Genomic DNA, 13,876 nt, shown 5'->3' on the forward strand with positions numbered 1-13,876 from the left:
CACACACATTGTCAGAGATGGTTAGTCACAGTTAGTCACAATGCATTTTACAATTTTGTTTAAAGGACAAAGAACTGACATCACAACTAAGATACATTTAATAATTTGAAAAATGTGAGCTTTATTTTCCCCACCTCAGTATTTCAATTAACAGCAAGTTCTCCATTGTCCTTCTCAAATAATTAGTTAAAATTCCAACATTGCTTCAAATAGCAACTGTCCCAAAATGCACGAGCATAGTTTCAAGTCTAAAATGTATTAAAGGGCTAAAGCAACATTTCCAAACAAAAAAAAAGTACATTCCTACTTTTATTCATTGAGAAAACATCTTACTGAAAAGAAATTCAAATTATGGTTGTTTTTATTCTACTTTATAATAACAAATACAATTTGTAGAAATTCTTGTTTTACAGAGGTCCAAAAAGTGTGTGTGTGTCAGTTTGAAAGCATGGTACCAAAAAAAGGTCAAAACACCAAGGTTATAAGGCAATTGCCACAGCCTTGACAGAAATCGATTTTGTTCTTTGAAGTTCAGCTGGGCACAACTCTTACATACATGTATCCAAATAAAAGTACAGCATTTGATACATGCACAAAAGTTTATTAGGTTATGTGATGTAGGTAAGAATTTGATCTTCAAAATTTGAGTAATGAAAACAAGTTTTATTTTCAATATGAAAGCGAGCTTACCCCATTAAGTGTCTATTACAGCTGATTAAAAATAAATATACAGGTAATTCTTACACTTGTGACTTGAGTCATTCGAGTTTGTCAAAAAGATTCCCTCTCCCTGCATGCAACAGACACACACACGCACGCAAGCACCCACGCACGCACGTACTTTGCCATTGCTAGTTTGTTGGGGCGACGTGCCCTCACATTCTCTTCACGCTGGCAAAATGCTTGGCCTCTGTTCAGCACATTCCCTCATGGCACAGGCATGATTATGAATCTCACTCGTATATCACCTTGGTTTTCATTTGTACAAGGTGGTTAGTTTAAGTCCCAATCATCATTCTTCCCTCACCACCTGACAATATGTAAAATCTATTTTACAATAAAATGCTTCACAAAAACTATGGTTGTGCACAGTAGGAGTTTGTACATTTAGGACTGAACCGTGTAAACACTTGGGGTGACTGAGTTGTCACATTGTTCTGGGAGGTGGCTTTAACAGAATAGTTCCATGTTGAACAGACCTTCATCACATGCAAACAGAATCTAGAATAAGGTGACCAAACGATAACCAATACAAGTGCAAGTCAAGCAACATATAATTTAACCTTGTGATACAAAAATGTTCTGTTTGGTTTTTAAGGAAATGAAGCTGCAATTAAATAACATTGGTAACATGATTATAAAACAGAATGGTGAAAGTTTGATTAGCAGCTCAAGATCATTTTCAGTCTTTACGTAAAAGCCCAATCCTTCCATTTCAAATTCAGCATCACACAGCAAGAGATTTTAAAAGTACTGAGTGGAATTAGAAAGTAGCTCCAAACTTCTTTTTAAAAATTGGATAAATAATGGAAGCCATCAAAAAAATTTGATAAACTCGTCAAGTTCCAGAACTATCATTTCAATTCTACCCATTTACTAATGATGCCCAATTGAAAGCACTGTCCACAGATTTCCACTGCACAGTGTTTACAAGGAGTTCAGTTGAGGCTTTTGTTTATGTGGAGATTACAGATATAATAAAGATTTTACAATACTGTTCTTAGCCCTATAAATTAAGCATCTTCGGTATCAGCCTAAATACAATCCAAATTTTGAAATGTTTCACGTAGGAGAATTTGTTAACAGAACAGAATACATTTACAATAATTATTCCATCACAGTGCCAATATGCTACATCTGTGGAGAGTTTTTTTTTATACACACACTGGATATTCACCCCTCAGAAATTGCATTTTCTTTACTGCTGCACTACTTAGAATCTTAGTGAAATTTTCAAAGTTAATGGTTTACAGATATAAATGCATCTTACCATATTTATCCGCTACTATATTTCCAGGCAAGTACAGATTTATCTGGAAACCATTCCACATTTTAGGACTAAGCAGATACCAAAGATTTGTGTGTTAGCTTGATTGTGAACACATCCGATACAGGAACTTCAAGGAAACACTGGCTTTAGGACAGCAAGGCTTTTGTTTTGGACTTTTTGAAAAAATACACTTTAAAAAAAAAAGTCAAAATGAAGTTTCCATTTTTGAAAAGTAAATAATGTCATGAAAAGAGTAAAGATTCTCCTGATATCAATGTAGAGTCTGAATTTCTCAACCCTTGAAAGGGGTGGTGAATCATGATCATCTCTATAAAACACATACTGAAGAGAAATTATATACGCCAATATCACTGAAAGTCTGAATCTCAGTTAAGATGCTGCCACCATCTCTTGTTTCGGTGTGTTTTTAACTGGTTCCCTTCCTGTTTAAGAAACAAAAGAAATAAGAAAGTTAATTCCCTAACTGACTTTTCTTGAAAGGATATAACTTTTAAAATCCACACAAAATACAAACTAAACAGTACCTGTAAGTCGAAATCCAATGTCAGCATCAACCGCTGCTAGTTCAGAACTAGGGAACAGCTCCCTCCACTGTGTCCCAATCTGCCATGCTCCAAACCCAAGAACTGTGTCAGTGTACCATTTCTTACCCCCATCCCAGCCTTCCAATTAATTCAATCCGAGTGTTCAAAATATGGCTTGGTAGAGTATCACGTATTTTTGCACAGCGAAATTAATCCAAAGAAATGTTTTAAATATTCAAGGATGTCTGTTTGTTATTTTGGACAAGTAAGAAATGTCCAAACATACAAGATTTGTTGAACACTTGTGTAAGGGAATATGCTCGAAAGTAAACATCCAACCACAAGCGCAGTATAAAGTCATGTTCCACTTCAACAACCATTGCTGGATAATTTGCACTTGTTTTGCTTTTACTGTCTCTCATTTATGTCCACCTGTCACTCAAACCAGTGTTGCATGATCCATCATTCTACTCATTTTTCTACATTTTACATAATCTTCATCTCCAAACATGTTACAGGTGGGCTAATAAGTTACTTTATGGAAATATAGTTTGCTCCTTTTAGATTCTTCTTTAAGTAAACAGACTCTAATAGATCTGACACAAAAGTGTGGACAAGTAGGCTTCAACTCCCAAATCTACTTGTAAAGATACGATATACAGCTCACTAGCAATCCTCTGATCCTAATCAATTATTAAATTTGCTTATATTCTAGGACAATTTGTGCTGACATCCAGAAGCAAATCTTTCTGAAAAAGCACGGTGAACTTGTTCGTCTAAGTGATTCCAGGGAGAACTGGTCCTCACTACAGTGAGTGATATGTCAGGCAAATATTGGGCCATAGTTTACTGTGGCAGGGTATTTAATTTGCCAATCACATTTATTTGCCTGCAAGCTGACTGTAAAGTTTACTTATTAGTCACAAGTAAGCTTTACATTAACACTGCAATTAAGTTACTGTGAAATTCCCCTAGTCACCACAGTTGGGTCAATTCACCTAACCAGCACGTTTTTCAGACTGTGGGAGGAAACTGGAGCACCCGGAGGAAACCCACACCGGCACAGGGAGAATGTGCAGACTCCGCACAGACAGTGACCCAAGCCGGGAACTGAACCCGGGTCCCTGGCGCTGTGAGGTAGCAGTGCTAACCACTGTGCCGCTGTGCAGCCCATTAGGTTAATCTGGCACCTAAGTGAACATGGCAAATAATTACGATTCTCCTTAATCAACTAATCAGGTGGTGAAATTAACAGCTCAAGAACAGAGACGGAGAAGTGAAAGTTTAACGGGTGAATCCAATGTCAGATCAGTTACAGAAAGAAATGACAAACTGAACTCAAACAAGGGGAAATAAACATTTCCAACAAGTTAAGTCTGAAGGAATGAGATTTCACACTTGTAATGGTTATTTTTCATTGCCAGAGCGGGTGATCAGCTGTAATTAACGATGATCCATCCCATTGTTAAAAGGGCTGAGATGGGAAAGGGCAGTATTTCACTTTGTGGTGAGGTTAAGTTTCTTTCTACCACACGAATATCGTAATTTAATGCCTTTCAACAGTGATGCAGAAAGCGAGGTACCAATTTTGCCAAACTAAACGGAAAGCAACTTGATCAGCAATATTGGCATTTAACCAGCCATTCCTGTAGTCGCTGTACTATTTATGCATAAATAACAGAGCACCATTAGCCACGTCATGTTTTTGACAGCAAATAATGAATCATTAGATTTTTGATACAGTAAGGAAAAATACTCCCCGTTTAATTATATTCACAACCGCAATAAATATACAAGGCCCATTAGAGGCCAAGTGGAGCTATCTACATCAGCTTTCTATCAGAATACATCACAAAACCTAGTGAGAAGAAAAAATACACAAGATCCTGAGGGTCCTTTCCTGAGCTTGTGGTACTAACAGGGAGTTTCACCCACTAACAATGACTATCAGAAATTCACACATACACTGCCCACCATTTGCTGCTCATTAACTTCTCAAACAGCCTATATGCCACCAAGGAAAATTGAGCAAGTTAAAATATCCAAACCGAAGTGGATAAGCTCTTTAAACTTAAAGACTCCCTACAAAACGGAACTCGGCTAGTAAATCATAAATTTTGTGCATACCTTTCTCTCTTGCAGGTGTCGTTGGCAGTGGCTCTGCAGGAACCTCCGGTAATTCAATTTCTTCCTGAAAATTTCAAAGATTACTTTTCTGTTAGTAATTAATGCCTAAACAGGTATCAGGAAATTTACACTGACTGCAAATGATTTAGTAAGATTATGTAGCCAGTCTACTAAACAGGAATTCACAATTGAAGGGAACACAAATACAGGTAAAAAAATTGTATGAAACTTTGTGGTCAGCAGTGAAAGAATAGCACTTGCTGTTCACTCTGTGTACTACTGACCAGAGACTTCTGGCAGGATTTTGAACAGCAACCTGCTATCAGTGGTCTTCCAATCAATCCAGCATAAAACTCGCTCGAGGGGATGTATGGTATGTCCGCATAGGGCAAGTAACCACAAGGTGAATTCTTCAATCCTGATAGGAAGTGGTGTGGAATTTCATATTTCAGCCAATTTGCTGAATTCCCAGCACCATCTTGCCTCCTGGCCATTTTCCCAGATGTGGGACAGGTGTGACAGAGCTACCTATAAAGTTCATTTATTGGTGTCACGGGTAGGCTTACATTAATACTGCAAACAAGTTATTGTGAAAATCCCCTAGTCGCCACACTCCAGCGCCTGTTCGGGTACACTGAAGGAAAATTTAGCATGGCCAATGCACCTAACTAGCATGGCTTTTGGACTCTGGGAGAAAACTGGAGCACCCGGAGGAAACACATGCAGACACGGTGAGATAGTGCAGACGCCACACAGACAGTAACTCAAGCCAGGAATCGAACCTGAGTCCTTGGAACTGTGAGGCAACAGTGCTAACCACTGTCCCACCGTGCCACTTGCACAGAAAGATCAGATAGTGAGTTAAGGGGTGGTTTAAATTTTCTGGAGTTTTGAGGCCCTTCCTACTTGCTTGACTTCAACTCAGTCTGTGGAGGGCTTACCTCTCCACCATAGTGGTCTGGCTACCATGGACATTTTGTAATTAAAAAAGTTGAAGGTGCCTCTGTGGGTCTCCACTTGGGTCTCGGATTGCTCAAAAAGACAGCATGCAAAAGAATCCCCTTTTGGCTCTCATTCTTCAAGAGCCTGGAAGGGCAAGGCTAGTCTCTGGTCAGTAATTGGCCAATTTAGAACAAAGAACAAAGAAAACTACAGCACAGGAATAGGCCCTTCTGCCATCCAAGCCTGCACCGACTATGCTGCCCAACTTAACTAAAACCCCCTACCCTTCCGGTGATCATATCCCTCTATTCCCATCCAATTCATGCACTTATCAAGATGCCCCTTAAAGGTCAGTACCGTATCCGCTTCCACTACCTCCTCCAGCAACGAGTACCCGGCAATGAGTTCCAGGCACCCACCAATCTTTGTGTAAAAATCTGCCTCATACATCTCCTTTAAATCTTGCCCCACGCACCTTAAACCTCTGCCCCCTAGTAATTGACTCTTCCACCCTGGGAAAAAGCTTCTGACTAGCCACTCTGTCCATGCCTCTCATAATCTCGTAGACTTCTATCAGGTCTCCTCTCAACCTCCGTCAATCCAGTGAGAACAAACCAAGTTTCTTCAACCTCTCCTCATAGCTAATGCCCTCCATACCAGGCAACATCCTGGTAAGTCTTTTCTGTACCCTCTCCAAAGCCTCTGCATCCTCCTGGTAGTGTGGCAACCAGAATTGAACACTATATTCCAAGTGCGGCCTAACTAAGTTTCTATAAAGCCAATTTTTAAACTCAATATCCCAGTCGATGAAGGCAAGCATGCCGTATGTCTTCTTGACTACCTTCTCCACCTGCATTGCCACTTTCAGCGGAACAAAACTCACAGTTCCCCACACATTGTGGGCTTCTGCTCCGCCATGTCCCCTCCCCCAAAAACCAGGGGAAAAATCCTGCCCAATACAATTGAGACTAGCTTAATAGTAAAAACCGGGTGGCATCGACAAGTTGGGCCAAAGGCCTGTTCCATGCTATAAAACTCTATGACATATTTTCATCCATTAATCAATTCATTGTAAAATTATGTACAGAAAGTGAAATAAACTGAAAGGAACAAAAGTGGATAAGTAAAAGAAAATATTTTAATCCACAACAGTAAATCCTGAAAAAATGAGACTCAAATGTAAAATTACATTTTTAGTGCCAAAGAGGTTGCTTGGCACTATACCAGGAGTGCCTCTTGTGGGAGGAGCAGGGCAAATTGAGTAAGAGTTTCCAGGTTTCTGTATTTAGCTACCTATTTGTGGTCCCTGAAAGTCGCTGTCCAATTTAAACTCAATAAACAGCAAACACTAATAACCTCATGTGCTATCCTCAGCTCAAAAATCCAGGCATATTAGTCAAGTATCAACGATATCAAGTCAATTTTATTGAGATTAATGAAAGTTAAGGTTTAGTTTATTTGTGCGGCCAGAGAAATTATTATAGTTTGATATAAAGGTTAACAATCTAGACAAAGGCTTTGGATGGTGCAATGTGAAGGGTTCTGAAGACACTAGGAATGAATTTCCCAGGGCAGAGATTTGTATGTGGGTGATGATCCGACTTGGATGGTTAGAGTAACAAATGTAGGAGAGCAAATGATGTATTAAGGGGCCGGCTGGTTAATTGCTGAGTAAATGGATGAATGCATATCCTCACCTGAGTTATAGCATCTAGTTCAGCCAGAATAGCATCCTCATCTTCTTGAGTTATACCTCCAGCTAAAATTTCATCAATTTGCTGAAATTACAAAGCATATTGTTATAAAATATTGTTTAGAACACATCTGACAAATTTCCACTCTTGCTGTTTTAATCTTACATTTTTAGGCATCAGTAGAATTGTAGCCGTGTATTATATTACTCACCCGCTGGTATTCAACAGCCTCCTGGGTCTCATCCATTATTCTTTCTACTTCTTCAATAGACATGACCTAAAACAAAGAAGTTTCTTTAGTGCTACCATACTATTTTAAGAATTTGGGCATTACACAGGGGAAAGAATCTGTTATCTGGCACACTCTGTGAATGGGGGGTGCTGGTTAATCAAATATGCCAGTTCATAGAATCCCTGTAGTACAGAAAAGGCTACTTGGCCCATCGAGTCTGCACCAACTCTGTGACCGAGTATCTTATCCAGGCTCTCCCCTGTCCTATCCCCACACATTTTTCACAGAAGTCATAGAAGTCTACAGAATGGAAACAGGACCTTCAGCCTTAACAATCTAGACAAAGGCTTTGGACGGTGCAATGTGAAGGGTTCTGAAGACACCAGGAACAAATTTCCCAGGGCAGAGATTCGTATATGGGTGATGATCCCACCTTTTTTTAAACCACTAAGCTAGTCTCAATTTCCCGGGTTTGGCCCATATCTCTCTCTATACCCAAGTAACTGTCTAAATGCTTTTTAAAAGACAAAACTGTACCTGCCTCTACCACTACTTCTGGCAGCTTGTTCCAGACACTCACCACCCTGTGTGTGAAAATACCGCACTTCTGTATCTCTCGCCTCTCACCTTAAACCTCGGCTCTCTAGTTTTAGACCCCTTTACCTTTGGGAAAAGATGTTGACTATCTAGCTGATCTGTGCCCCTCTTTATTTTATAGACCTCTATAAGATCACCCTAAGTCTCCTACACAACCAGGGAAAGAAGTCACAGTCTATCCAGCTTCTCCTTACCTTTAAACCATCAAGTCCTGGTAGCATCCTAGTAAATCTTTTCTGCATTCTTTCTAGTTTAATAATATCATTTCAATAATAGGGTGACCAGAACTGTACACAGTATTCCAAGTGTGGCCTTACCAATGTCCTGTACAACTTCAACAAGATGTTCCAACTCCTGTACTCAGTGTTCTGACCAATGAAACTAAGCATGCCGGATGCCAACTTCACCACTCTGTCCACCTGTGACTCCACTTTCAAGGAGTTATGAATATGTACCCCTAGATCGCTTTGTTCTATAACTCTCCCCAACAGCCTACCATTAACTGAGTCAGTCCAGTCCTGGCTCGATCTATCAAAATGCATCATGGTTAATCCATCTACCCTACACATCTTGGAACATTCGATTTTACCGGAGATAAAAGGTGTTTTGTGTTTTCATTCAATCAGAAAGGTGATTGTGTGGGTATTGAGGTCTCGTGACAGGTGGAAGTGAATAAATCAAGTGAGGGGCGGGGATGCTGAAGGGAGATGCTGCTGCAGTGCAGTAAGAGGCTGAGACTGGATTAAAATACAGCACCCCGATAGCAACTACTGGCGAGTTTGACATCTCCAACACAGAGCCGACCCCAAAATTCCAGTTAATACAGAATTCTGATTGGTAGACTACCAGCCAAGACAAAACTGTAATATAATTCATTTCAAAAGGAAAAATGCCTTTGTTCTGAGCTGGGGAATTTAAATTTAATTCATAAAATTGAGGCACTCAGTAATGGTCATAATACCGCTGGATTTTCGTAAAACCCATATGACTCACTAATGTCCTTTAGAAGACAAAATCTGCTAGTCTCACCCTCTCTGGTCTACACATGACTCCAGTGGACCAGTGGGTTTTCTCAATGCATATGGACAGCAATGGTTCAAGAAAGCAGGTCAACACAACTTTCCCAAGGGCAATCAAGGGACAAGTGATGAATGCAGGCCTTGCCAGCGATGCTCCCAGGAATGGACAGAATAACATTTAAAACGCAAGGCTTCACCAACGGTGTCCTCTACTTTTCGCAGATACATACCTCATGCATTTTCTGAAGGCAATCATTTCCAATTTTTAGTCCTTCAATAACTTTCATTTCTATTTGAGCAAATTCGATGTCTTGAACCTTTAAAAAAAAGACGTAAAAACGTGTTACATTCACAAAAGATAGGTTTCACTTGCTACAGCAAGGATTGTACTAGGAAAGGGAGAGAAGAGGCAGTAAAGAGACAGAAATTAAGTCAGCAGGGCCTATCAGCTTGCTATCATTAAAGGGACGGATGTGAAATGTTTTTGGTAAGTTAGCCATAATTAAGACACATTAAGTGAACTTAATTCAACAACATGCGAAAAAGCAATCTTTTTCATATTTGTGTGCTCATTAAGTTGTGGAATATTGCTATTATCTGACAATTTGCTGTTTACAACACTTAGTATTCAGTCTAGCTACTGAAATTCCCAAACTGGATGTACCACCTGGATGCAGAATAAAGCTCCCCACTCTGCCTAACAGAAGCGCTTTACATCAACTCCCAAAAAATTTCAATTTTTCACAATAGCCATTCTGAGAGAGTGGCAATTTAGGGGGACGTGTTTTTTTTAAACCGGTGCTGACTAGGAATAGGATGAAATCTGTTCAAATGTATTTTACACAAAGCACTCCCAAACTCATCATTCTGGGGTAGATTTTAAACCACTTTTTACAAGCCCTGTGTGGAATTCATGGCACAATGCAGTTTCATGCAACTCACCTTGCCTTGATAATTAATTGGAGTGAGGAGAAATTGCATGGGGTAAGGAAGGGTTGAGAAAAGGGGTTAAACCTAAGGAAAATGGAAATAGGAATGATGGAGGCATGGAACAGGGGTTGGATTAGAGGAAGGTGGATAAAATTATGGGAAAGAAGGGAACAGAGCAAGGGAAAGAAAGGATGAGGGTTTGGTGAAATGTGAAGGCAAGAAAAGAATTTCTGTAGCAAAGCTCAGGAGAATTTGCCCAGCAAGTTAATCCTACGTTCCCAGTAAGCTCAAATTAGGACACTAAATCAAGATCATCATAACAGACAAATTTTCCATTCATGATCTGTTCATCCATGTTAAATAGAATCGAAAGCTTTTCCTTACCATTTTCTCAAGGTTGCTAATCTGAACTTCAGTTTTATCAAGAAGTTGTTCCTGATATCGTTTCTTCTTGAGCAGAAGTTTGGCTTTCCTGAAGAACAAAGGGAAGCGAGTGGCATTCAAGCTTGTTCTGAGTTTATCTTCTATGACTCTACACGACTGCATGAAGCAAATGCTTTTAACTCTCCTTCCCTCCCAACATACTGCCCGAGCAATCTTTATTTGACCATGTCTCTTATTAACTACATCTAATGAAACTCCATCAAGACATCAAATACAACTGAAACAAAAATCTTCAAAGCTGTGTGAGTAGAATACAAAAAGATACTTTAACTCCTGTTCAGCCTGAAATTAAAGATTAAATATTCTGAGTAACCCATATCTGCTAACTCTGGCAACTTAAATGCATTTAAGTTGCCAGAGGCCGACGTAGATAATACAACTGAGTTTCCAAATCTGTGCTTATTTTGGAGGAATTAAACAGCAAATCTCAGAACCATGCTTCCTCATGTACTTTCTTTAGTGGATTTAAATCTGCAGAGACAAGATGAGAGAAACAGTCTAACTGTTCTGAGCTGGACAAATCTGTGTTGCTCAGAAAGAATCATTTTGGATTTCTGAATGATACACGATGTCAAATAAACCTAGTTGAATTGTTTTGCAGAGGTATCTAAAAGGATAGATAAGGTAAAGTGTCAATGGATGTTGTTTATATAAACTCATATGAACTTCCAGTAGGCATTCAAACAAGGCTCCGCACCAAAAAAAAACACAATGCTAACAAAAAAATGACTGCATCAAATCAGTGGCAACCCCTTAGGCTCTGATAATGGAATTGGTTAGGAGACAGGGGACAAAGGGTACTCAGATTTGGTAGGATATTACTGATGGCACCCTCAGGGACCTGTAACAGGACCAAAGCTTTCCCTTGTATCTATATAAATTACTTGGATGAAAGAATGGAGATCATATATCGAAGTTTGCAAATGACATAACTTAGATGCATATTAAATGGTGCAGATGGCAGCAAAACATAAGAACATAAGAAATAGGAGCAGGAGTAGGCCATCTAGCCCTTCGAGCCTGCCCCGCCATTCAATAAGATCATGGCTGATCTGTCGTGGCTCAGTTCCACTTTCCCGCCCTCTCCCCATAACCCCTAATCCCCTCTCTTATCAAGAACCCATCAACCCGCTTCTTAAAAATATTTAGTGAGGCAGCCTCTGCCACTTCAACGGGCAGAGAATTCCAGAGATTCACCACCCTTTCAGTGAAGAAGTTCCTCCTCAACTCCGTTCTAAACCGCCTCCCCTTTATCTTGAGGCTGTGCCCCCTAGTCCTACTGTCTTTTTTGAGCGGGAAGAGTCTCTCCACCTCTATCCTATCCATCCCATTCATCATCTTATACGTCTCAATGAGATCTCCCCTCATTCTTCTAAACTCTAACGAGTACAAGCCTAGTTTATTCAGCCTCTCCTCATAGCTCAATCCCCTCAACTCCGGTATCAGCCTAGTAAACCTCCTCTGCACTCCCTCCAGGGCCAAAATATCCTTGCGCAGGTGCGGCGCCCAAAACTGCACACAGTACTCCAGCTGCGGCCTCACCAATGCCCTATACAGCTGCAGCAAGACCTCCCTACTTTTATATTCAATCCCCCTCGCTATGAAGGCCAGCATCCCATTCGCTTTCCTGACCACCTGCTGCACCTGCAAGCTGGGTTTTTGCAACTCATGCACAAGGACCCCGAGGTCCCTCTGCACCGTCGCCTGCTGCAGTTTTTCGCCACGTAAGTAATAGTCCTTCCTACCATTCTTCCTACCAAAGTGGACCACCTCGCACTTGCCAACATTAAATTCCATTTGCCATTTCCTGGCCCATTCACCCAGCCTATCTAGATCCTTCTGCAGACTCTCCACACCCTCCGCACAATTTGCCTTTCCCCCAATCTTGGTGTCATCAGCAAATTTCGACACCCTGCACTCGGTTCCCTCCTCCAGATCATCTATATAAATGGTAAAAAGCTGAGGCCCCAGCACCGACCCCTGGGGCACCCCACTAGTCACCAACCGCCAATCCGAATAGCACCCATTGACCCCCACTCTCTGCCTCCTATTTGACAACCAATCCTCTATCCACGCTAACACCCTACCCCCAACTCCATGTCCCCTGACCTTCTGCAATAACCTGTTGTGAGGTACTTTGTCAAACGCCTTCTGAAAATCCAGAAAGACCACATCCACCAGCTCTCCTCTATCCACTGCCCTAGACCATTAATGGATTAAGTGAGTGGGCTCAATGTGGCAAAATACAAGTACATCACTTTGGATCTAAAAACCACAGATGAGGAGCATTTCCTAAATGGTGAGAAGCTAGGAACTGTGGAAGAGCTGAGAGATTTAAGGGTCTACACAAAAAACCAGTGATAGGTACCAAAAATAATTTATAGGGCTAATGGAATATTAGCTTTATCTTAAGTGAGCTGGAATACAAATGGGTGAATGCTATATTATAGTTGTACAGTGCTCTGGTTAGACACCATCTGCAGAACTGAATTCACTCCCAGCTCAAGAACCTTAGGAACAATATGTTGGTCTTGAACAGGAAGCAGTACAATTCAGCGGACTGATACTACAGCTAAAAGAACTAAATTATGAGGACACTGCACAGTTCGGACAAAAGCAAAGTGCAACAGATGCTGGAAATCTGAACTTGAGTAGGTCATTCATAAGAACATAAGAAATAGGAGCAGGAGTAGGCCAACTAGCCCTTCGAGCCTGCCCCGCCATTCAATAAGATCATGGCTGATCTGTCGTGGCTCAGTTCCACATTCCCGCCCTCTCCCCATAACCCTTAATCCCCTCTCTTATCAAAAACCCATCAACCCGCGTCTTAAAAATATTTAGTGAGGTAGCCTCCACCACTTCAACGGGCAGAGAATTCCAGAGATTCACCACCCTTTCAGTGAAGAAGTTCCTCCTCAACTCTGTTCTAAACCGCCCCCCCTTTATCTTGAGGCTGTGCCCCCTAGTCCTGCTATCCTTTCTGAGCGGGAAGAGTCTCTCCACCTCTATCCTATCCATCCCATTCATCATCTTATACGTCTCAATGAGATCTCCCCTCATTCTTCTAAACTCTAACAAGTACAAGCCTAATTTATTCAGCCTCTCCTCATAGCTCAACCCCCTCAACTCCGGTATCAGCCTAGTAAACCTCCTCTGCACTCCCTCCAAGGCCAAAATATCCTTGTGTAAGTACGGCGCCCAAAACTGCACACAGTACTCCAGCTGCGGCCTCACCAATGCCCTATACAGCCGCAGCAAGACCTCCCTACTTTTATATTCAATCCCCCTCGCGATGAAGGCCAGCATCCCATTCGCCTTCCTGACCACCTGCTGCACCTGCAAGCTGGGTTTTTGCG

General features: G+C 41.0%; 1 protein-coding gene across 1 annotated transcript in view; it reads right to left on the reverse strand.

Moving 5' to 3' along the window:
- Positions 1-411: 411 nt before the first annotated feature.
- Positions 412-13,876, reverse strand: part of chmp6b (charged multivesicular body protein 6b) — a 38,074-nt gene continuing 24,609 nt past the window's right edge. The window contains exons 3-8 of the mRNA XM_080209483.1: positions 10,461-10,548; positions 9,377-9,463; positions 7,510-7,575; positions 7,302-7,382; positions 4,663-4,726; positions 412-2,433 (exon numbers count right to left, since the gene is read on the reverse strand). Coding sequence (XP_080065609.1) covers positions 2,381-2,433; positions 4,663-4,726; positions 7,302-7,382; positions 7,510-7,575; positions 9,377-9,463; positions 10,461-10,548 — 439 coding nt within the window. The 3' untranslated portion in view covers positions 412-2,380. The remainder of the gene's footprint in view (positions 2,434-4,662; positions 4,727-7,301; positions 7,383-7,509; positions 7,576-9,376; positions 9,464-10,460; positions 10,549-13,876) is intronic.

The sequence above is a fragment of the Carcharhinus amblyrhynchos genome, chromosome 21 (genome assembly GCF_965287045.1).
Source record: "Carcharhinus amblyrhynchos chromosome 21, sCarAmb.v2.hapA, whole genome shotgun sequence".
Lineage (NCBI taxonomy): Eukaryota > Metazoa > Chordata > Chondrichthyes > Carcharhiniformes > Carcharhinidae > Carcharhinus > Carcharhinus amblyrhynchos.